Here is a 24,852-nt window from a genome sequence, read left to right as displayed (position 1 = left end):
GACTACCAAAATACCGACAGATTGCGGTGGTGAGGCTTAGGGTTAGCATCAGGCTGCGGGAGGGGAGGGTCAGGTCGTGGGAGGAAAGGGTTTAGGCTGCGGGAGGGAAGAGTTAGGGTTAAAGGCTGCGGGAGGGAAGAGATGTCGTAGAAATATATGGACACACACACACACACACACACACTTGGGTTTTCAGGACTAAAACCTTATAAGCCTAAGATTCTGGTGTGGCATAAATACCACTGATGGCATGATTAAAGTGTGTCTCTCCAATAAAATGTAACACAACAATCAACAAATAACATGCATTTCAGGTAGGCAAAAACTGTCGGCAGGATATTCAGAAATATAATATACTGATTGCAAATAGGCAAAAACTGTAGGCAGGTTGTTGCATGAAATATAAACCATAACCAGGATACGTTTAAAGCGTGACCTCTTCTCCTCCACTGCTCTCTCCACCTCAGGAAAGGAACGTAGTATCAGAGAGACATGCGACACTAGAATTGCAGTTGCTTTAGGTGTGGAAAGTTTGCTTACCTGACCATGAAGTCTGCTGGTCCTGTGTCAATCTGTGTCCGCAATCGCTGTGTGTGGGTGTGCAGGGGGAGGTTGTAGTACTATAAATGACTGAACGTCAAATAATACAACACTGTTTTATTCAACAGTATTGGGATAATACAGAATAACAAAATACCCTTCAACAGGGATTGAAATTAAAAGTACATATATGCTGATATAAGTGTCCCAAAGTGTTTCATCTCTTATAGACACTTTATCAAGGGCAATTGATGTTCCCAGTGTGTGATCCATCTTATATAGGCAGCCTCCTTGATTACCAGTCCCCATGTGTAACAGCGCCGCACTTCCGTGTATGGGGGCGGAAGTCATGTAGGTTGGATTTATATCTGGATACACAATAATAAGGATGAATAGGACATCCGTATAACATGAAATGATACTATTTACATACTATAATAGTATGTAAATAGTATCCTTTCATGTTATACGGATGTCCTATTCATCCTTATTATTGTGTATCCAGATATAAACCCAACCAAAAATGGCCACCGCCATATTTGAGGACATAGAAGCCAAACTTCTATGTTGCCTCTGATGTGTGCAATCGGAGGGCGGTGCGGTGAGCTATGCTGCAGCTTGTGTGGTTACATCACCTGACATTCAGACTAGACGCTAGGAGCAGTCCTACATGACTTCCGCCCCCATACACGCGGTGCGCGCAACCGGGAAGTGACTATCCGGAAATGCGGCGCTGTTACACATGGAGACTGGTAATCAAGGAGGCTGCCTATATAAGATGGATCACACACTGGGAACATCAATTGCCCTTGATAAAGTCTCTAAGAGATGAAACGCGTTGGGTCACTTATATCAGCATATATGTACTTTTAATTTCAATCCCTGTTGAAGGGTATTTTGCTATTTTGTTATTCTGTATTATCCCAATACTGTTGAATAAAACAGTGTTGTATTATTTGATGGTCAGTCATTTATAGTACTACAACCTCCCCCTGCACACTCACACACAGCGATTGCGGACACAGATTGACACAGGACCAGCAGACTTCATGGTCAGGTAAGCAAACTTTCCACACCTAAAGCAACTGCAATTCTAGTGTCGCATGTCTCTCTGATACTACGTTCCTTTCCTGAGGTGGAGAGAGCAGTGGAGGAGAAGAGGTCACGCTTTAAACGTATCCTGGTTATGGTTTATATTTCATGCAACAACCTGCCTACAGTTTTTGCCTATTTGCAATCAGTATATTATATTTCTGAATATCCTGCCGACAGTTTTTGCCCACCTGAAATGCATGTTATTTGTTGATTGTTGTGTTACATTTTATTGGAGAGACACACTTTAATCATAACATCAGTGGTATTTATGCCACACCAGAATCTTAGACTTATAAGGTTTTAGTCCTGAAAATCCAGCCTCAAGTTATTGCCCACCAGCTTGGTAATAAGATCAGACTGCGGTATATATATATATATATATATGTACAGAGCCATATATTTCTACGACATCTCTTACCAAATTAATCCAGTTCTGAACACACAGCCTCAAGTTTTTGCTAACCAGTTCTGTATCGAATACCTACATATTTAAGAGACGGGACTACAGCTAGTTTATTCAATATCTTGTTGCTATTTATATATTAGATCTATTACCACAGAGCGCTTTATCTTAATATTGTTTATATCTGTTTAGGAAGTGGGTATACTTCCAGAGAGAGCTGCTAGTGGTAGACTAACATCTCCCCATCTATGAGCGCCGATTGCTTTATTCTGTTTTGATTGCGGGAGGGAAGAGTTAGGGTTAGGCTGCGGGAGGGAAGAGTTAGGGTTAGGCTGCAGGAGGGAAGAGTTAGGGTTAGGCTGCAGGAGGGAAGAGTTAGGGTTAGGTTGCGGGAGGGGTGAATTAGTGGTTAGGGGGAGGATTAGGATATGGGTTATAATACTTATAGAAATCTGTCAGGATTCTGACTGTTGGGATGCTGCTGTCGGTATCCTGACCGTCGGGATACCGTACCCAACCCTATACATGTATATTCTCACATTAGCATAAAGAAGCAAGGAGCCTGCCGCCGGCGTACGGAACAGCGTCTGCAAATGCCTGACTCAGAACCTTTTTATGCAAGTAATTTACACACACAAAAATAAAAAACCTTTTCAAATACAGATTTTTTTTTTTCTTTAATGAATCCTACGTATAGATTCAGCTTTTGGCTGATTTGGAAACGTAGAATAATGCCAAAGCAAGAACCAAACAGTATTTCTTGGTGGTGCTTAGAAAGAAAGAACACACACATTTGCTTTAAGTTCACTTTCCTGCAACTTCAATGAAAAAAAAAAAAAAAAGAACACTTTTCTTTTTTTTGCCATTTTGGGTCATGTATGAAGATAAATATCCAAACTAATCCAAACTAATCCAAACTATTCTCAGGGTACTCAAAGTCTTCTGAAAAAAAACAAACCAAGGTGTAAAGTTATTGGATACAGCAGAAATAGTATGAGATATGGTAAGAACTTACCTTTGTTATCTCTATTTCTACGAAGTCCATAGGGTTCCACATGATACCTTGGGGTATAGGTGATGACGTCAGGCATCGGGCGCCATAGAGTTAAGCTTTCAGCCTCCCAGGATGCACTAGGGTCCCCCTCCTATACCCCCCCCCCCCCCCGAGCCAAGGCATCTCAGTTAGTTACCAAGCCATAGGCCGGAGGAGGAGAAGGAAGAGAGAGAAAAAAGATCTGGACACACACAAGAATAACATTCTCACCAGAGGGAGACGGAAAAACCGGTGACCAGAGTAAAGCCCATCTGCAGCACAGGTGCGACAGGGCGGGAGTCCTGTGGAACCCTATGGACTTCGCAGAAATAGAGATAACAAAAGGTAAGTTCTTACCATATCTCATATTTTCTACAGCAGGGTCCATAGGGTATCCACAGGATACCTTGGGGATGTCCCAAAGCAGTATCCTTCAAGGGTGGGGACGCTCCTTTGCTGAAAGGAGAATCCGCCGCCCGAAGGAAGCATCCTGAGAGGCAAAGGTGTCAAACGCGTAATACCTCACAAAGGTATGGACAGAGGACCACGTGGCAGCCTTGCAGATCTGGACTGCAGAGGCACCACGTCGAGCTGCCCACGAAGGACCCACAGACCTAGTGGAATGAGCCCTCACAGAGGATGGAACCGGCAGGCCTTCATGAAGATAAGCTTCTGAAATCGCCATACGGATCCAACCTGCCAAAGTTTGCTTTGAAGCAGGCCAACCCTTTTTACGGAAGCCATAAAGGACAAACAAGGCGTCCGACTTCCTAAACGAAGAAATGCGGTAAGGTAACGCCCGGAACTGGAAGTGATGGTAGCGGATTGCAAACCTGAGGAACTGATGATGGCACGAAAGAATAGGGACATGCAGGTAAGCGTCCTGTATGTCCAACGACACCATGTAATCCCCAGGTTCCAGCGCCAGAATTTATGGACCGTAGGGTCTCCATCCGAAACTTCGGTACCTGCAAAGACTTGTTGAGAGCTTTGAGATTGAGTATCGGACGAAACGACCCATTGGGTTTCTGCACCAAAAACAGATTGGAATAGGAACCCAGGCCCCTCTGGGAGAAAGGAACAGGCACTATAACTCCAGCCTGGAGCATAGTGTGCAAAACCTTCCGCAGTTCCGTGGCTTTGTTCCGGTCTGATGGAAGACCCGTGGTGAAGAATCGGGATGGAGGCCTGTGCCGAAAGGAGAGGGCGTACCCGTGAGAAACCACCTCGTGAACCCAACTGTCTGTCGTGGTTACCGACCAACACTGGGCGAACCGTAGCAGGCGGCCTCCCACTTTGGGATCCCCCAAAGGGAGGCCCGGACCATCAGGCCGCAGGCTTGTCATCGGACTTAAGGGCCGGACGTCTGGTACTCCAGGCCTGCTTCCGGGGCTTGGCCGATTTCTTGGGGCCAGCCTGTCGGGGAAAAGACTGTGCTTTAGGCCTACCCTGGGCCCTGTAAGGCCGAAAGGACGACGTACCTGAACTGGAAGGAACTGCAGCAGACGGGAGACATGCCGATTTGGCTGCCACCAGCGTGGCTACAATTTTGTCCAGATCCAGACCAAATAGGACTTCTCCATTAAAAGGCAAAGCTTCCAAGCCCTTTTTGGAGTCAGCGTCCGCCTTCCAAGATCGCAATCATAAGGTGCGACGAGCCGCCACAGCTGCCGAAGAAATCCGAGAAGTCAGGGTACTGATATCTAAAGCCGCTTCATTAATGTAAGTGGCCGAATCCCGGAGATTGCCTATCAACTCGGTCTGTTCAGCCGAACAGTCGGAATAGAAAGACGCCTCCAAACTATCTGTCCAGCGCTCCATAGCTCTGGCTACCCAACAAATGGCCATAGCTGGCCTGGCTGCCCCCCCCGCGAGGGAATAAACAGACTTTAGGCAGATCTCCACCTTACGGTCCGTGGCATCCTCAAAAGGAGTGGACAGAGACGCCACCGGCCGCAACACAGACTCCCCTTGTAACACGTCCGACAAATGCTGTACAGAACTAGTCAGAGAATTAACCCACGCAGGCTCCTGAGAGACCTGAGGAGGGGAAATAGGGAGACTGTGGGGTACCATCAATTGTCTCGGGAACCCCTGCATGGGTGACGACACCACTGACTGCTGGGACAATCGCATCTGAGAGAACGCAGGTGGCCCACTAGGGTTGTAAGCGCTTTAGCGAAACAAGCCCAGGGCGGTTCCTGTATCGGAGCCGTGACAGTAATTGGCCGCGCCAATAAAAAACACTGCCGACATAGCCCCTCCGCGCTACCCTCCCCCTCCGCTATAGGTACCTTACACGTAGTACACAGAGGCTGGAGAGGAAAATCACTCTCAGACATGATGGCAAGTATGTGCCCCCTCTCACTGATACTCGTTAGTATAGTGGGAGAACCGCCCTGCAATCACCGCACTGCAAGGGCTTTAGCAGAAGAAGAGCAGGGACAGTGAAAAGGCTGACAGTAGAAAGTGAAAGTACAGGCAGCAGACGCTAGCAGCAGTCACATACAATGCACAAAGAAATTAATCCCTGCACTATCAGCGCTGATCCTCAACTACAGACAGAGTCTGGTAGGACACAGCGCTGCATACACAGACCTGTACCAACGGAGGAGAGGTATGCCGGGGACCCAGACCACGATGCCACCGATCAGCAGCATCCAGCAGCGTTCACCATGCTTTCTGTAAAGATGGCCACCGAGGAGCAGAGAGGAGGCCGGCCTGGGGGAGGAGCGCTTCCACAGGGCCAATCGGCTAGCGCAGAGAGGCTGTGTGCAGCAGGGGAGGCGCCGGCTGTGTACAGGGAAGGCAAGCTCCCCTGGCATGCAATTAACCCCTGGGACGCCGCAGCGCTACCGCTCAGCTGCGGTCCGCTGTCCCAGGGGGGTAGTGGAAGCGCAGGTCTGTCACCTGGCTCCACGCTGCAGCCAGTCCCCAGGGAGCCCCCTGCCTGGGGACTCCGGATCATGTTTCAGCGGGGACCCACCGCGGGACCCCGCTGCTTACCTGCTGTCCCCCTTAAATCCGGCCATGGTCCCAAACATCTGGGGTCACCACTAGCTGTGAACCCAGATGCCTACCAGCATCCCCGGATCAGTTCCAGCGTTCTGGTACCGGCGGGGGTATAGGAAAGACAGCATGGACTTCAATAATGACTGTTCATGCTGTACTTCCAGATGGGCAGCCACAGCTGCCTTGAAGAAAACTTCAGGGGCTATCCTTAGCCCCCCTATAAACAGGTGCTACGACTCCGAGCCGGGCACCAACGAAACTGAGATGCCTTGGCTCGGGGCGGGGTATAGAAGGGGGACCTTAGTGCATCCTGGGAGGCTGAAAACTTAACTCTATGGTGCCCGATGCCTGACGTCATCATCTATACCCCAAGGTATCCTGTGGATACCCTATGGACCCTGATGTAGAAAAATACTGATACTGATGTTGGAATGTGACAGCCCAAAAAGTGGCAAAATAGGTTCAGCAGTGAATGGGGTTAAATAACTGTTATTAAATTGGGTTATTTTTCCACACACTGTATAGTGACCATAAAACAAATAAACATTGGTTATTATAATAGAAAAACATAATTTGGGGAAAAATAAAATAGAGTGACAGGCATGCTCATAAGAGCTTACAATCTAATTGCAGCAAAATGCCAAGTGCAGCCGCTGTCTCAGGGGAAATTAATATAAAGCACTAAAAAAGTTTTTGTTACTCTAACAATGCACACACATACAAAACAGCAATAATAAAAAAGACAACACATTTACTGACCAACATCCTGGCATTAGTAGTCAGTAGACTGTAGCAGGGAAGGCAGCTACAGTAGTGAATATTATTATTGTAATCACAGAGGCAGGTGCAGACCTTGAACAGAAAAGTCTTACCTCGCACTAAATACGTCAGTACATAGCGATACTCAGAGGGGCTACAGCTCCCCGCTCCAAGGTTATCATGGAGGAGATGCCTGCGGTAGGGAAAAGATACAAGGGAAAGGGAGATATAACAGGTGTTCACAGATAGGATGCACAAGGACACAAGACAAGAAGTTAACTGGAGTTCACATGTTTTCCATGTGTTTGTGACTTGCGTGGGTTTCCTCCCAAAATCTAAAAACATACTACTAGGTTAATTGGATTATGCCGAAAAATGTACCCTAGTGTAGGGGTTCTCAACCACTATCTTCTTGTACCCCTGACAGGTAATGTTTTGTGATTGTTTGTCTGTGGAAACAGGAGGGGTAATTACTGACCCAGCAAAATAGATTAAGGCACCTGCTCTTCCTGGAGATACCAAAAGTAGGCAAGTATTGAATAAAGAGATCCTCAAAACATGACCTGTAGCAAGTACTTAACGATTAGGGATGAGAACCCCTGATCTAGTGTATGAGTCTGTGTACATGTGATAGGGAATATAGATTTTAAGCTCCACTGGGGCAGGGACTGGTGTGAATAACCAAATATTCTTTGTAAAGTGCTGCAGAATATGTGCTTTATTAATAAAACTGATAATAAATAAGTTATCACATGAACTTACAGCTCATCCCTTCCCTCTCCCAGCCAGCAAGGGGCAGATTTGTTAATTACACAGTAGTTATTGCTAGAAATACCCCATTAAATGAAAAGTAGTGGAGTGTATATGAACCGATCTAGTGTAGTGCTTAGTATAAAATGCATGGAAAGAACGTGAACACTAGAGTGACATATAGTGACGCTGAATGCTGTACAGGAAAAGGAAATGTATGAATTTAATGTTAGATCCAGCCAATGGGGGACACATTACTCTGAGGTTAAGCTCCACAGACAGCAGGCAGGGCACTTTAGGTAACTCGCATGATCCATAGAAAGTCATCTAACATAGAAAAATGAAAAATAAGGCTCTAAGTACTTTGCTCTTATAGGCTGTAGCAACGATATTCACCTGGGAATCTTAGCGGGGAATTTGATTAGCCGCGGTAATTAACTTCGGCTAACTAATACCCCCTGTGGCTATTCAATTAGCCCCAAAGCCGGCAGTTATCGTGGATTTTGTTTCACCTGCCTGAGACTGGTGAAAAAAATCCCCTATAATAAACCTGTTTTCGTGATCGTGAAAACACACAAGTTTGTGATCTTATCACGGATCCTATGTGTATTTGCCAGATAATTTTTCTTGCAAATAAAATGGGATCTAATTGAATTGCCCAAAGGCAAAAAAAATGCGGTAAATCCCGTTTTATTCGCCTGAAAAATGACAGGGTTAATTAAATACTGGTCTTAATCTCTTAAAATAGAAGAATAAGATGCCACTTCGCAAGGCCAAGTATGTAGCTGGGATTCATCGGCTGATGACAGAAATGCAGACAGAAATGTTGGCAGTACACAGGGCATGACTGCTTCCTGTAATTGGTAGAGAGGAATTGAAAAGACAGAGCAGGTAACTCTGATCCTTGTAGAAGTACCTTCATTATCAGCAGAGGTAGACAATTCCCTAAGAGTTGACAGAAAAGCCATAAGGCAGAGAAAGAGCACATAGGCTGCAGTTTCTGTAGACAGCGGGAGGATAGATTTATAAAGTGTCCTAACTTCTCCTGCTGTAATTTATCACTAGAGCAGGCATGTCAAACATGCGGCCCGAATAAACATTTTATGCGGCCCGACAGTGTAGGCCCAAATATATATAATATGCCGCCCACACCCCTGCCATGATCAGAGCTCAGCACTGATCGGGTAGTGTTTACTTTATTAAAAACTGGCAAAGCTGGTCTCTGAAGCGATCAGAGACTAAAGAAGCCTCTGATCGCTTCCGAGGCCAGCGTTCCCAGTGATGCAGCACGGGTACCTGCGTCTCCCGCGATGAGGGGAGCCTGCCCCTGCCACTCTGATCCAGTCAGCGGCAGCGTCTACACGGGACTGATGATGGCGTGGACTGTAGCGGTGCCCAGCGGCCATCGTGAAGAAAGGTAAGTACTGCACAGGTGAGTGGGGCCTGTTCTATGCTGGGAGGGGACAAGCATAAGAGGCACTACTAGGGGCATTACTGGGGACACAAAATAAGGTGCACTACTAGGGACATTACTGGGAGCACAACATAAGGGGCACTACTAGGGACATTACTGGGGGCACTGCATAAGGGGCACTACCACGGGCACTGCATAAGGAGCACTACTAGGGACATTACTGGGAGCTCTGCATAAGGGGCATTACTGGGGGCACAACATAAGGGGCATTACTGGGGGCACAACATAAGGTGCACTACTATGGACATTACTGAGGGCACAACATAAGGGGCATTACTGGGGCACTGCATAATGGGCACTGCATAAGGGGCTCTAATACTGGGGGGAATTGCATAAGGGGCACTACTATGGTGTTTATTAATAATAAACCTTTCAAAATTGTATATAAGGCTTTTTTTTGTTGCAGCTCACACACTCTTAGACCTTGAATATTCGGCCCGGTTGGTATTTTGAGTTTGACATGCCTACACTAGAGTAACGTGTTATACCCAGGTTATGTTGTGTACTGTATTGACACAGTGATTGCTGGATGTACTATTAATCAATGATAACTGGTAGCTCTGGGGTTAGAGTGCCTGAAGTAGCTGAGGGCAGCTCTGGAAGCAGTAAATGGGCAGAGTATTAGAGTTAACATTATTTGTATTGTGGTTACTGTTGTGGGAAGATACTGTATTCTGGGAATTAGAGAAGAAAATTAAGTAGAGTGGGATATGAAAGTCAGGAACTGTATTCTGTATCTCACCAAAGGCGATGAACTGGGGTGACTTCCTCCTCAGGCTTGTATTGCAGAGCATTGCGATATCGTGGGGGCAACTCCGACAGAGTATCTGAAATTCATACACTGCCTTTACACTCCCAACCACATTGTATTAGGCTTATGCATAGCAACAGATCATATGTTTTCTTACATTTTTTATTCTGTACCAGAAACAAAATGAAATTTTCAAAATCTGATTGTTACTACTGGTTACAGCACAGGTATGCACATTGCACACTGTTAAAAGGTTGAAACACAAATGGTTGACATGTTTTTATACGGTTTTTCAACATTTTAAGGTTAGTGATTAGGGTGAGGGCTAGGCATTTGGGAGAAGGTTAGGGCTTGGCTACCGGAGGGGAAGGTTAGGGTTAAGGATAAGATTAGGGTTAAATAACAAAAAAAAAAAAAAACATTGACCATGTCGTGTCGACCATTTGTGTGTTGACCATATGAACCTGCTCACCTTCTAACCATTTTTACCATTTGTCAGTAGACCTTTGTACCTGTCAACCACGTCAACATATTGCCTGTTGACCATCTGGTGTCGACCTATTTACTATCAATCTATTATACCACACCCATTGTTAAAAACCACTAATAATAAGATTTTATGCTCACCACCGTCTCAAACGGCAAGACAAAGAATTAATACAAAATTAATTGTCTTGGTATAAATTGTAAAGTACTCTTTCATCCTAGCAGGGGGACACTGGAAACAATGGGGTCAAGTGAGAAGGCTGAGGAGTAGGTACTAAATAGTTAATTCTAATGAAGCTGAAACTCCCCTCTCTCTTAAAACCTTCCATCTTCACTTGCAACTCAGTTTTTATTCTTCCAAAGCCTGATGGAGAGCACAATCGTGCACCACGCACAACAAAATTAACAACAGGGAAAGAGCCCAGTGTCCCCCAGATGGACTCAGAGGAATAGATATGGAGAGTATAAAATCCTGTTTCCTCTTTTATCCTATCTGGGGGACATTGGAAACAATGGGAGTTGCGAAAGCACGCCCAAGGGGGAAGGGTACACTGAGGAAATGCCATGCACAAAACTTTGCACTCATAGCTGGTGTCTTTATAAGACTTCAGGCTGTAATTGCCTGCAAAGGATTTGCAACAAAGTATTAAAAAGTGAAAGTTAGATTTAGGATTGTTTAGTTTGTCCCATTACTTTTGGCCCCTTAAAAAGTGGGAGGCACATATAGAAACCGTTGTAATTCCTACACCGTTCACCTGATTTGGATGTAATTACCCTCAAATTAAATCTGAAAGTCTTCAGTTAAAGCACATCTTGTTTGTTTCATTTCAAAGCCATTGTGGTGGTGAATAGAGGCCAAAATATGAAAATTCTGTCAATGTCCCAATACTTATGCACCTGACTAAGTATATTTCCTTGAACATCTCCCTTGTTTCACGAGACAGCGCCATTTATTCACATCTACTGTATTTGTATATGATTTTATGTTGAGACCTTGAGGGATGTGGCTTTTTGTTGTGGATAGGCTGCAGTCTTTCTAGCAGCGCCATTGTCTTTTTCCCATCCCAGTATTTTGTAAAAGTAAGAGACTGTCTTGCGAAAAGTAGAGGCATGCTCCACATTAAAGCGCAATGCCCTGACCACATCCAAGAGATGGAAAGACTACTTACCCTCTGAAGAATTCGACTGCAGAAATGCCGGCAAAACAATCTCTTGATTGCTATGAAAACACAAAACCACCTTCGGCTGAAACAATGGGCTTACACGCAAAACCACCCTATCAGGGTGATGAATTAAAAATGAAGATTAGCAAGAGATAGCCGCCAGCTCAGAGACTCTCCTTGCAGAGGAGAAAAAAAAAAAAACTACTTTCCAAGTAAGCCCCCTTACATCTAACACCTGAAAATGTTTGGAAAGCGCTTGCTGTAACACCTCCAAAACCAGATTCAGATCCCATGGTGTAACTGGCGGAACATAGGGAGGCTGAATCCTAACACCCCCCCGCATAAAAGTCTGAATGTACGACAGCAATGCTGATCGCCTCTGGAAAAAAAAAAAGAAGATGGATAAAGCCGAAATTTGACGTTTCAAATAAGCAAGGTGTAGATCCTGGTCTAGGCCTGCCTGTAAGAAAGAAAAAATACGTGGCAACCTGAACAGAGAGGCCAGCAACTCTCAGCGCTCACACCAGTCTATATACGTCTTCCAGAACCTTTGATAGATGGTTGCTGTCACAGGCTTCCTAGCCTTCATCATAGTCTGTACCATTGCCTTTGAGAACCCTCTACATCTAAGTTTCAAGTGCTATGCCGTTAAAGCCAGGCATTGCAAACTTGGGTGCTGAAATGGTCCCTGAGTGGATCCATCAGCAAGGACAACAGTTTGGAAAACCATGCCCTTCTCTGCATGTGTGTCCTCTCTCCTGATCCACTAGAGGACCTTCAGTGACAGAGAAATTGGTGGAAACAAATAAGCCAGATGAAAAGCCCAAGGTGTCATCAGGACATCCACTAAGGTTGCCTGAGGATCTCTGGATCTTGCTCCATAACGGGGATATCTTTTTGTTTAACCTGGAGGCCATCAGATCAACCTATGGAATCCCCCCTCCCCCCAACATTCCACAATTAAATTGAACACCCTTCCACAATTAAGAATCACACTCTCACGGAGAAGGAAACAAGTGACCAAGAGAATAAACCCATAGAAATCAGGTGCGTCAGGGCGGGTGCCCTGTGGACCCTATGGACTTCGAAGAAAGAGTTAACAAGGGAAAGTTTTACCATAACTCTCCTTTTCTTCTTCAGGGTCCATAGAGCTTCACAGAGAGACAATGGGGATGTCCCAAAGCAGTTGTTCAAGGGTGGGGACGCTCCTGAGCTGAGAGGAGAACCCGGTGCCCAAAGGAAGCATCCTGAGGGGCAAATGTATCAAAGGCATAGAACCTAAGAAACGTGTGGACAGAAGGCCACATGGCTGTCTTGCATAGTTGTTCGGCAGACGCACCACGGCGGGCTGCCCACGATGGACCCACAGAGCGAGTAGAATGTGCAGAGACTGTAGCTGGCACAGGAAGGGCAGTCTGCTTGTGAGCCTGTGAGATAGTCATGCAAAGCCATCTGGTCAGAGTCTGTTTGTTAGCTGGTCACTTCTTCTTATGGATTCATATAGGATGAAGAGGGAATCAGATTTCCTGATGGAACTAGTACAGTCCACGTAGATCTTCAGAGCACAAACCACATCTGAAGAGGCCTCACCTGCCAAGAGGTCTGGTGATTGAAAGGTAGGGAACCACAATTTCCTCATTGAGGTGGAAACGAGAGACCACCTTGGGAAGGAAGCCAAGGCGCGTTCGAAAAACAGCCCTGTCCGTAAGATTAGAAGTGGGGAGCGACAGGAAAGCGCCCCTAAATCCGATACCCTACGGGCAGATGCTATAGCCAGAAGAAACAGACTCTTCGCAGTGAGCCATTTGACATCTACTGAATCCAGGGGTTTGAATGGAGGTTCCTGAAGTGCGTGGAGAACCACTGACAAATCCCATGGAGCCACAGGAGAAACAAAGGGAGGTTGTATACGTAGAACACCCTTCAGGAAGGTGTGAACATCTGGTAGAGGAGCAATTCTGCTCTGGAACCAGATAGACAGAGCATAGACGTGCACCTTCAGAGAGGCTAGGCAGAGTCCGAGATCCAATCCAGCTTGAAGAAAAACAAGGATTCTAGAAACCCTAAAAACCTGAGGGTCATAGTTTCTAGTAGCACACCACTGGAAATATGTATGCCACACTCTGTGATAAATCCTGGAAGAGGCCAGGTTATGCGCTCTGAGCATGGTCTGGACCACAGAGCTGTAAAACCCATTAGACCTTAGGAGGGATGTCTCAAGAGTCAAGCTGTTAAAGACAGACGGGCCAGGTCCGGATGTAGACAGGGACCCTGAGACAACAGGTCTGGTCATAGAGTAAGTTGGAGAGGAACGTCTATGGAGAGACTTTGAAGATCGGAGTACCAATGGCGTATGGGTCAAAACGGAGCTAACAACAGGATCGTGACCACTTCCTGCTTGAATTTCCAAAGAACTTGAGGCAGAAGGGAGACCGGAGGAAAGAGGTATGCCAAATGGAAGGTCCACTTCACAGATAATGCATCAACGAAAGCTGCGTTGGGGTCCCTTGTCCTGGCCCCGTACACTGGAAGCTTGTGGTTGTGCCGTGAGGCCATGAGGTCCACGTCCGGTAGACCCCATTTGTTCACCAGGAGCTGAAAAATTTCTGGATTGAGAGACCACTCGCCTGCATGTAAGTCGTGACTGCTTAGGAAATCCGCCTCCCAATTGAGAATCCCCGGGATGAACACTGCGGAGATGGCTGGGAGATGGCGTTCGGCCCATGTGAGAATGCAGGACACTTCTGCCATTGCTGACTGACTTAAAGTGCCTCCTTGGCGATTGAGGTAGGCCACTGCCGTGGTGTTGTCGGACTGTACTTGTACAGGCTTACCCCGAAGAATATCCTGAGCCAGAGTGAGGGCTTTGTAAACGGCTCGGAGTTCCAGTATGTTGATTGGTAAGACCACCTTGGCTGGAGTCCAGCGCCCCTGGAAGGAGTGCTGGCCGGTCACTGCGCCCCACCCATGGAGGCTTGCGTCCCTTGTGAGGAGTGCCAAGTCCGGGAATCCAAAAGGGGGAGACCCTTGTTTAGGTGGGACATCTGTAGCCACCAGGATAGGGACACGCGAACCTTCAGAGACAGGCCCATCATCTGGGATCTGATGAGATGAGGCAGCCATTTCCACCTGGAGAGGATCAGGTGTTGTAGGGGCCTGGAGTGAAATTGAACAAACTCCACCATGGCGAAGGTGGACACCATGGATCCCAAAGTCTGCATTGCAGAGTGAATTGACACTCAGCGACTGTGGAGTAATCTGCGCACTCTGTTCTGTAATACAGAGAATTTGTCTGCTTTCAGGAAGATTCTCTGACCCTGAGAATCCAGGAAGGCTCCCAAGAAGTATCATTTTTCGAGAAGGGGTCAGGGAAGACTTTTTCCAGTTGATCAGCCAACCGTGCGTTTGTAGAAAGGCAATGGTTACTTGTAGATGGCCGGGGAAGAATTTCTGGTTCTAGAATTTGCTAAGAGCAAGAGGTCATCCAAGTATGGGAGCAGTCTAATCCCCTGACGACGAAGATAGGCCGCCATAACTGCCATGATTTTGTAAAGACCAAAGGAGCTGTAGTAAGCCCAAAAGGCAGTGCTTGAAACTGTTAATGTTGCTGTAGTACAGCAAACCAGAGACACTGCTGATGAGAAGGTGCTATAGGTACATGTAGGTAAGCATCCTGAATGTTCAGAGACACCATAAAGTCCCCTGGCTCCATAGCCAGGACAATAGAGCGTAGGGTTTCCATACGAAACCTGGGCACCCTGATAAATTTGTTCAGAGACTTGAGGTTAGGCTGATGAGACCCGTTGGGCTTTTGAACCAAGAAGAGGGTAGAATAATAGCCCTTCCCTCTCTGTGATGAGGAGACCAGAATTATTACCCACGAGTGTAGCAAGGACTGAATGGCCTTCTGGAGGAGCAGGGCTTTGCTTTGGTCCGATGGAGGTCCTGTGCAAAAGAACTGCTGGGGGGCTTATCCGTGGGAGACCACTTCTCTTACCCAGGAATCTGAGGTGGTCTGACGCCAGAACTGGACGAACTGAAGAAGAAGTCGGCCTTCCACCTTGGGAGTCCCCATGGAGAGGCCCGCCTTGTCAGGCGGAGGACTTGTCCTGAGATATGATAGGTGGACGTCTAGTAGCCCAGTCCTGTTTGGTCCTAGGCTTGGAAGCTTTTGTGGATGCCAACAGCCATAGAAAGGAATTACCTTTAGCTTTTCCTTGGGGACAAAAGGACTGAACTGATGACATCCAAGGCTTCGTAGTAGATGCAGAGGGCAGGAAGGCAGTCTTGGAAGCTGCCATGGTAGTCACAATCTTATCCAATTCTGGGCCAAACAGGATCTCCCCAGAATAAGGCAGAGACTCCAAAGCCTTTTTAGTCTGAATCTGCTTTCCATGGGCGAAACAAAATAATACGGCTGGCTACCACGGAAGAAGTAGATGCCTTGGAAGCTAGGAGGCAAGTATCCAAAGCCGCCTCCCATAAATAGGAGGCTGCATCTAGCCCTGGCAGGACGAGTAATAGCTCCTATAAGAGTATATGGACTTCAGGCAAGCTTTCATCCTTCTATCCGAAGTCTCCTTTAAGGAGGTTGCAGTGTGGATAGGGAAGGTCGCGTTCTTAACTAGGCGTGTCACATGGGAATCCACTGCAGGGGGAACTTTCCATTTAGTGCAATCAGTAGCTGGAAGAGGGTAAAAGGAAATCAAGCGTTTAGCCAGCTGAAACTTTTTACTAGGTATATTCCTTGCTTCACACATATGATCAGACAGCTGATCCGAGTGAGGAAACTCTGGCAAAACTACCTTCTGTCGCTTAAATTGTGGCTCTTTTGCCCTGGGAGTGGGCTCTGTCTCTTCTATTTAAATAACAGATTTTACAGCTCTTACAAGTGCTGGTACATTACATTTAGAGGGCGGCTCCTCTTCTCCCGAGGGGAGTCAGAGTGATAGAGGCCTGCGTCTTCTGCCTCCCCAGATGATAACAGAATCTGACAGCTGGGTGGACTGGGAAGATAACACAGTACGCTTAGTAGGTTTACTAGGTAAGGGTCTCTCCTTTTGCAGCATTTGTTGAAAGGCTGTAGAATTACCTGCTAGACTCTACACTGAGGTAGAAAGTAAGTCTACCCATGGGGAGGAAAAGGTTTCACAGGGAGTACCTGCTGTGGTGATCTCATAGGGGAAGCTACCACTGGGACCGCTAGGTGGTCCACAACATTTGTCAACACCTGTGAAAAGGAAGCCCAGGGGGTGGCCTTAGGAGAGGATGCCGGGGCCAGGTGCCATATAACAGGATGCCTATAGACCATCTTGAATGAGATCCTCTGAAGCCAAGCCTGCTAAACAGGACTTGCAAGACACTACAGTGGGAGCAGTAGGCTGCTTGTTATTCTTGCCTTTGCCAGACTTAGGCCCGTATTCAATTAGGGAGCAAAAAGTCCATGCTGGACTTTTTGCTCCACATCGGAGCTTTTCTGGGGATAAAGTATCGAGCACGTGCCCGCTTTATCCCAGTATTCAATTTAAAGTGAGCGAAAACTGGACCCGGCGAATTGGGATCTACGAAAAAAATGGGAATTTTCGGGAAATAATTGTAGGACCCCCCTAAAGATGTCCAGACATGGGGGATCACTATGGGTACCCCCGTTTTTTCCTGCAGAAGAAAGTCAGGTTTTTAAATGTGTTTTTTTCCTGACATTGAAGAAGTGATGCAGAGGAGCACATAAGCTTTTTTTTTGTTTTTTTTTGTTTTTTAGTGGTCCCATCAATTTGGAGTACATGAAAATGGGTACTAACATATTTTTAAGTCCCTTTTTAAAAATTCTGCAAAAATGCACCTGCCACTAATAGCCTATTCTTGAAAACACCTGCCGCATACTTGCAGAATACCCCTGAACCTATTTCCCCATTTTTAAACACTGTTTTCCATTTCTTTTTTTTTCACCCCAAATTTGTAATTTATTTTTTGGGGTGTCCTTATTTTTTTTTAACACAGTTTATTTTTAAATGACATTCCCAGGGGTGCAGGCTATTTTTTTTTAAGCCTGCACCTCTAAAATCCAATTTTACACTTGTTTTTGCTATGTAAAACATGGTGAAAAGTTATCCCCGTTTTTTTTCAAAGACTTTTCGAACCTGCGAAAAGTCTTTGAAATTGAATATGGGGATAATTGAAATAGGCGAAAATGACGTAATCGGCGACTTTTCGCAGCCTAATTGAATAACCCCTCATAGCTGCAAGGATAATTGTAACACAATCTGGAACAGTGAAGTGAGCAACCCAGATATATGTACAATATGGCACAGTGTTGTGTGCAACACATATACAGTATGCGATAGCCCTCACAAATATAGGTAGATGTGAGGTACAATAAACCCCCTATACCTAAGTATTCCAGGGTTATAATGAAAGAAAGGGAAAGGTATAAACTGACAGTTTGAGAAAAAGGCACATACAATCACAGTATACAATATAGCTGGGCACTAAAATTCAACTACACAGACCGCAGTGGCTGGTAGGAAATAGCGCTGTATAACCTGGCCTTTGGGAGAGATATACAGGGAGACCGGACCCAGCGTTCCCGGAGACCTGAATGCAGAAAATGGCTGCCGTGAGTCTTAGAGGGGACGGAGGGTCAGGAAGGAGCAGCTCAGGGGCCGCAAGACTGCAGTGGAATGGCGTCCTAAGTTGGGGGAGGGGCCGCAGGGAGAGCGCTTTCTCCCCTATGCTAACTTCAACCACCGGGTCCCTGGCCTTAACCTGTGCCCTGCTCCCGTATTGTACTGCCCTGGTGGTCTAGTGGAGTCCCGGAAGAAACGGTGTCCACCTCAGCGCCTCCAGTCTGTCTCCTGAGACTGGAGGCAAGACTGCGCATAGACACAGGTCCCCGCAAGCCGGGATCCGCCTTAGCTGTCCCCTTGAGTCCCGACTGCAGGTTCCGAAGAGCCCTGCTAGCTAGGTCTCCCAGGAGCCCCGCCGAGAGTACCTAGCTGAGGGCTGGTGCAGAGCTGGATTTCCCGCTAGCCATCCTAGGCGCTCGCCTAGGGCCCGGCGGGAACTAAGGGCCCATGGACGGGGTCCTTTGTCCGAAGAAATCACCAATCACAGTGCTCCCAGAGGTCCGGCCTCCAGTCCCAGAGATCCCCGCACGAAGCTCTCTCAGAGGGACTGTGTTCGTGGCCGCCTGCGCATGGGGAAAAGAGAGTGTGCTCTGCCTTCGTCACCCGGTCCGCGGCCCTGTCCCTCCCATTCATCATCCAACTATTGTAGCCGAGCCACGGGCCGCCTCAGCAGCCACTCTGCTAGCAGCGTCGGGTCGCTGCACACTGCACATGCACGGCTCCCCAGAGTGGGTGAGTGAGGCAGAGACTTTTCACAGGCCTGCGGTGGTACCATCAAGGGCTCCGCAGCGTAGCAAGAGGAAGCTGAGATAGCCTTAGCCAGGTGCCGCGGTGGGCTGTATGAGGGGCTGTCAAGGTAGCGTGGGACGGAGCAGCACAGCAGGGCTCCGGGAGCAGTGTTGGTGTGGCTGGCTGAGTCCTGGGGCCACTTAATTGCTGGGGCTTCCCCCTCCCTAGTACAGCATTTGCTGCCACTTAGCCACTGTCTCCTGCACTGCTCCCTGCTTCCCTCCGAGTCTCCAGATGGATCCCTTTACACTCCACCTTTACAGCCCTCATTCACAGTCAGACAGCCTCCTCCTCAGCCCTGTACGGAAGCAACTGATGAGTAATACCAGGATTCACAGTTATACAGTTATTGTTCCTCTAAAGAGTGTACCCCACCACCCTGTATCACTCATCTCCTCGGTGTACCCCGCCACCCTGATGTCCCTCACCAATTCTGTGTCTCTCACCTCCTCTGTGTACACCGCAACCCGTGTGTCCCTCGCCTCCTCAGTGTCCTTCACCTCCTCTGTGTACCCCGCCACCCTGGTGTCCCTCGCCACCTCTGTATCCCTCATCTCCTCTGTGTACCCCCGCCTCCTCGGTGTACCCCACCACCCTGGTGTCCCTCAACCCCTCGGTGTACCCAGTCGCCCTGGTGTCTCTCACCACCTCTGTGTATCCCGCCACCCTGGTGTCTCTCACCACCTCTGTGTACCCCGCCACCCTTGTGCCCCTCTCGCCTCCTCAGTGTCCTTCACCTCCTCTGTGTACCCCACCACCCCTGTGTCCCTCGCCTCCTCGGAGTCCCTCACCTCCTCTCTGTACCCCACCTCCCCTGTGTCCCTTACCACCTCTGTGTCACTCACCACCTCGGTGTACCCCACCACCCGTGTGTACCTCATTATCTATGTATGCCTCGCCAGCCCTGTGTACCTCATTACATCTGTGTCTCCCATCACCCCCGTGTTACTCACCACCTCCGTGTACCCCACCATTTTCCTATTGGTGTCAGTGTGTGTGTGTTTTTTTTCTTCATGTAAAGCCTATATGTTTTAATTTTTTTCTCTGTGGGGACCTATGTATTTCTAAATTTTTCTATCGGTGACAATGTGGGAATTTTTTGTTTCATGCAAAGCCTATTGGGGGAAATTAAATTTTTCTGGGTGGCGTCTAAAATAACAGGCACCTGTCTGAGCAATTCAGTTGTTCGGGCACCCATTACCCATGAGAAAAGAAGATGCAGAAGGTTACAAGGAGAGGGGAGGGAGTGAGAGGTGCAAAGGGTTATAGATGGAGGCTGACACCCCCCCATTTTGAGTGGCCACTCCCCTTGTGGTGTGAGGCCACACCCCTTGTGACATGAGGCCACACCCATTTTTGTGCGCGGCTCTGAGTGCCTCCATACCCCCACTTCAAATATCTCACTTCGACCACTGCTTTTACGCATATAAAAGATTTTATTTCCATTTTAATGTCCGTAATGTTTAAAGCTTTAAAAAGCTGAATATAAGGAGGAAAAAACAAAAAATGATGTAAGGGGCATGAATCAGGAACTCACATATAGTGCTATGGATTGGTTGAGGGAGGGGGGGCCCCAAACTGGTATCTTGCCTAGGGCCTCATGAGGTCTAAATCCGGCTTTGGGCTGGTGGTGCAGTGCTGCGGAGGGGTGATGGAGCAGTAGTGCAGACGTCCAGAGGACTGTCTAGTGCTGCTGCACATAAAACTTTTGGCCATCGCTGTGAGAATGACACAAGTATTGGTTTTCAAAGTTCTGCTGCTTCAGTTTTTATGATGGCGATTTGCATATACTCCAGAATGTCATGAAGAGTGATCAGATGAATTGCAATTAATTGCAAAGTCCCTCTTTGCCATGACAATGAACTATCCCAAAAACAACATCTCCACTGCATTTCAGCCCTGCCACAAAAGCACCAGCTGACATCACCAGCACCAGTGATCCTCTCGTTAACACAGGTGACAGTGTTGTTGAGGACAAGGCTGGAGATCACTCTGTCATGCTGATTGAGTTAGAACAACAGACTGGAAGCTTAAAAAGGAGGATGGAGCTTGAAATCATTGTTCTTCCTCTGTTAACCATGGTTACCTGCAAGGAAACACATGCAGTCATCATTGCTTTCCACAAAAAGGGCTTCACAGGCAAGGATATTGCTGCTAGTAATACTGCACCTAAATCAACCATTTATCGGATCATCAAGAACTTCCAGGAGAGAAATTCAATAGTTGTGAAGAAGGCTTCAGGGCGCCCAAGAACGTTCAGCAAGCGCCAGGACCGTCTCTTAAAGTTGATTCAGCTGCGGGATTGGGGCACCACCAGTGCAGAGCTTGCTCAGGACTGGCAGCAGGTAGGTGTGAGCGCATCTTTACGCACAGTGAGGCAAAGACTTTTGGAGGATTGCCTGGTGTCAAGAAGTGCAGCAAAGAAGCCACTTCTCTCCAGGAAAAACATCAGGGACAGACTGATATTTTTGAAAAGGTACAGGGATTGAACTGCTGAGGATTGGGGTAGTTATTTACTCTGCTGAATCCCTTTTCAGATTGTTTGGGGCATCTGGAAAACCGCTTGTCCAGAGAAGGAAAGGTGAGCGCAACCATCAGTCCTGTGTCATGCCAACAGTAAAGCATCCCGAGACCATTTATGTGTAGGGATGCTTCTCAGCCAAGGGAGTGAGGTCACACACAATTTTGTCTAAGAACACATCCATGATTAAAGAAATGGTACCAAAACAACCTCCAAGAGCAACTTCTCCCAAACCATCCAAGAACAGTTCGGTGATTAACAATGCCTTTTCCAGCATGACAGAGCACCTTGCAATAAGGCAAAAGTGATAACTAAGTGGCTCGGAAAACAAAACATCAAAATTTTGGGTCAAAAACCCACAAATTCTGACAAACTCCAAGCATTGATTAGGCAAGAATTGGCGGCCATCAGTCAGTATGTGGCCCAGAAGTTGATTGACAGAATGCCAGGGCGAATTGCAGAGATACTGAAAAAGAAGGGTCAACACTGCAAATATTGACTCTTTGCATATACTTAATGTAATTGTCAATAAAAGCCTTTGACAATTATGAAATGCTTGTAATATTACTTCAGTATACCAAAGTACCATCTGACAAAAAGTCTAAAAACACTGAAGCAACAAACTTTGTGAAAACCAATACTTGTGTCATTCTCAAGACTTTTGGTCATGGCTGTAGTAAAAATGAAAACAAAATCATAAAAACAAAGCTTGGGCTGCTTAGTAGCAGCCCCACTGTTCCAACGGTGGTCCAACTCCTGCCAGACACCAACGAAACGGAGTTGCCCTCATGCTGGGGTATAGGGGGAAGGACCCGAGCATCCTGGGACAGGAAAAAGCTTTGCTGTTGGTGTTCGATCCTCCAAGTACCACCTACACTCTATTGTCTCCCTGTGGAGCCCTATGGATCCTGAAGAAGAAATGAATGTTGAAAAAAGAAAACAAAAAAAGAAATATTAGCAGTGCCACAAACAAGAATGAGGAGGAGCCTTAACATATTTTCCTGCTATCCTAACCAAGATGGTCGCCCCATCTGCCATTCCCAATCACCGTTCACCAGAGAGGCTAAACAAACAAAAAAGTGCAGCTCTTACCAGGGAGGGGAACCAGAGGCCTCCACTGAAATTCTGGTCCCATATGAAGCTCTACTTACACGAGGGTAAGCTGTAGCGGTGTGCGGCGGCTGCGGAGAGATGGCGCCATCCGTTACCGGATAAAGAAGTGACTGCACCTGGAGGGGGCTTAACTGAACCTCAGCACCCCCCATCCACCTCTTATCACCTGTCCAGAACTCCACAGGTGTAGGCTCCAGGCAGTTTTTTCCCCCCAACACAGTAGGCTGTGACAGTATCTAATTAAGGTTGTGACTTCCCAGAATGTTTTTTTTTTTTAAAAAGGTACATTATTTTGGGAACCCATGCCCACCCGTGGGTCATTTAGAGCTGGCTACAGCCATATGGGAACAACAACAAGCTACTGGTGATGTAACCCTGCTCCTTGGGCACACTGAGTCCCATAAGGGGGCTGAGGTGTCAGAGGGAAAATATTAAATGAAACAAAAGACTAGAAAAAAAGATCCTAAGATCTTTGTGCCTCTCCAACTGAGTTGAAGGTGGATATGGGAGGAAAGTTTCAGCCTCAATAGAATTAACTATTTAGTGTCTATACCTCATATAACTCCATTGTTTCCAGTGTCCCCCAGCTAGGCCGAAAGAGGACTTACAATTTTATACCAAGGCAATTAATTTCTAAATAATTCAATACATCTTGCCGTTTGAGACAGTGATCTCATCAAAAAAACACTGCAGGCTTGATGTTCTAATTGGGAGTAATTTTTACTTGTAGCATATGGATGACACTAGAATTATAGACCAATTACAAACCACATAAATAAAACTGTAGCACAAATGTTCTTCTGTGAACTCACGCGGCTACCTTTGTGTTTCTGCACCCGATGTTACAGGGAAGTAGACGGATGCACAGGCTAAGATGGTATATGGAGTTAGGGGAAACAGCTTTTGCACAGAAGAAGATAAATGAGCAATCAATTTTCAGTATGGATTATTTAAGTCAGAAAAAGAGATGGAAAATTAGAGTTATGGTAGACTTAGATAACTCCTTTTCTTCGGGGTCCATAGGGTCCACAGGGATACCATGGAGATATTATGGTTGGAGAGATCCAGGCACCAAACAGTTAAAGCTTCAGCTCCCTGGATGCCTCGGGTCCTCCTCCATATATACCCCGCCCATAGCCACAGGTCTTCAGTTTTGTTAACAAGCCTCAAGGCAGGAGAAGGAAAGAGAAAGAAGAGCAATCGTACACCAGAAAACCTCTTACACAAGCTGAATGAATCTGTGACCGAAAGAAAAAATTACCCATACAGCCAGGTGCGTCAGAAAAGGAGTTATCTAGGTAAGTCTACCATAACTCTAATTTTCTTCTTAAGGGTCCATAGGGATCCACAAGGTTACCATTGGAATGTCCTAAAGCAGTTCCCCTAGGGTGGGGGACACTCCTGAGCAGAAAGGAGAACTCATCACCCAAAGGAAGCATCCTGAGAGGCAAAAGTATCAAAGGCATAGAACCTAAGAAAAGTGTGGACAGAAGACAGGTGGCTGCCTTCCACAATTGAGGCACCACGACTAAATGCCCACGATGGCCCTACAGACCGAGTAGTGCTGTCACCGTGCTTGGGAGAGGGAGATCAGCCTGTGTGTACACTTGAGAGATAGTTATGCGCAGCCATCTCGCCAGAGTCTGCTTATTAGCTGGCCATCCTCGTTTGTGAAAACCATATAATACAAAGAGAGCATCTGATTTTCTAATAGAGTTTGTATGCTCCACATACAGTAAATACGGAGGGCATGAACTACATACGGGGAGGCTTCACCTACAGAGAGATCTGGAGCCTAAAAAGCTGGAACTACAATTTCTTCATTCACATGAAAATGAGACACTACTTTAGAAAGGTAACACTCCCTTGTACAAAGAACAGCTTTATCCTGGTGAAAAATCCAAAACGGGGAGCGACAAGAAAGCGCTGCCAAATCAGAGACTCTGCGTGCAGAAGAGATAGCGAGGAGAAAAAGCATCTTTGCTGTCAACCATTACAAATCTACAGAGTCCAGAGGTTCAAATGGGGGAGCTTGTAGCCCTTTAAGAACCAAAAGACAAGTCCCACGGTGCTACCGGTGGAACAAAAGGAGGCGGAACTCTCAAAACTCCTTGAAAAAAAATTTCTGACATCTGGTAATGAGGCAATCTTCCTCTGGAACCAGGCTGACCGTGCAGAAACCTGTACTTTCAAAAGTGACCAGGCGGAGACCACGGTGTAAACCCGCCTCTAGAAAAGCCAGTACCCTGGAAATCCTGAACACCTTAGGATCATACTTCCTATGGGAACACCATTGACCAAAAGAATGCCAAACTCTGATAGATGCGGGCAGAGGCAGGC

At 46.9% G+C, this 24,852-nt stretch overlaps 1 protein-coding gene across 3 annotated transcripts in view; it reads right to left on the bottom strand.

Annotated features, from left to right (window-relative positions):
* STK11IP (serine/threonine kinase 11 interacting protein) overlaps nt 1-24,852 on the bottom strand; it is a 138,149-nt gene that overhangs the window by 20,443 nt on the left and 92,854 nt on the right. For all 3 annotated transcript variants that reach the window (XM_088472281.1, XM_088472280.1, XM_088472282.1), the window contains exons 22-23: nt 9,809-9,893; nt 6,956-7,035 (exon numbers count right to left, since the gene is read on the bottom strand). In XM_088472281.1, coding sequence (XP_088328407.1) covers nt 6,956-7,035; nt 9,809-9,893 — 165 coding nt within the window. The remainder of the gene's footprint in view (nt 1-6,955; nt 7,036-9,808; nt 9,894-24,852) is intronic.

This window comes from Taudactylus pleione, unplaced genomic scaffold (genome assembly GCF_031769625.1).
Source record: "Taudactylus pleione unplaced genomic scaffold, aTauple2 ptg000122l, whole genome shotgun sequence".
NCBI lineage: Eukaryota > Metazoa > Chordata > Amphibia > Anura > Myobatrachidae > Taudactylus > Taudactylus pleione.
This window is presented reverse-complemented; position numbering and strand designations above follow the sequence as displayed.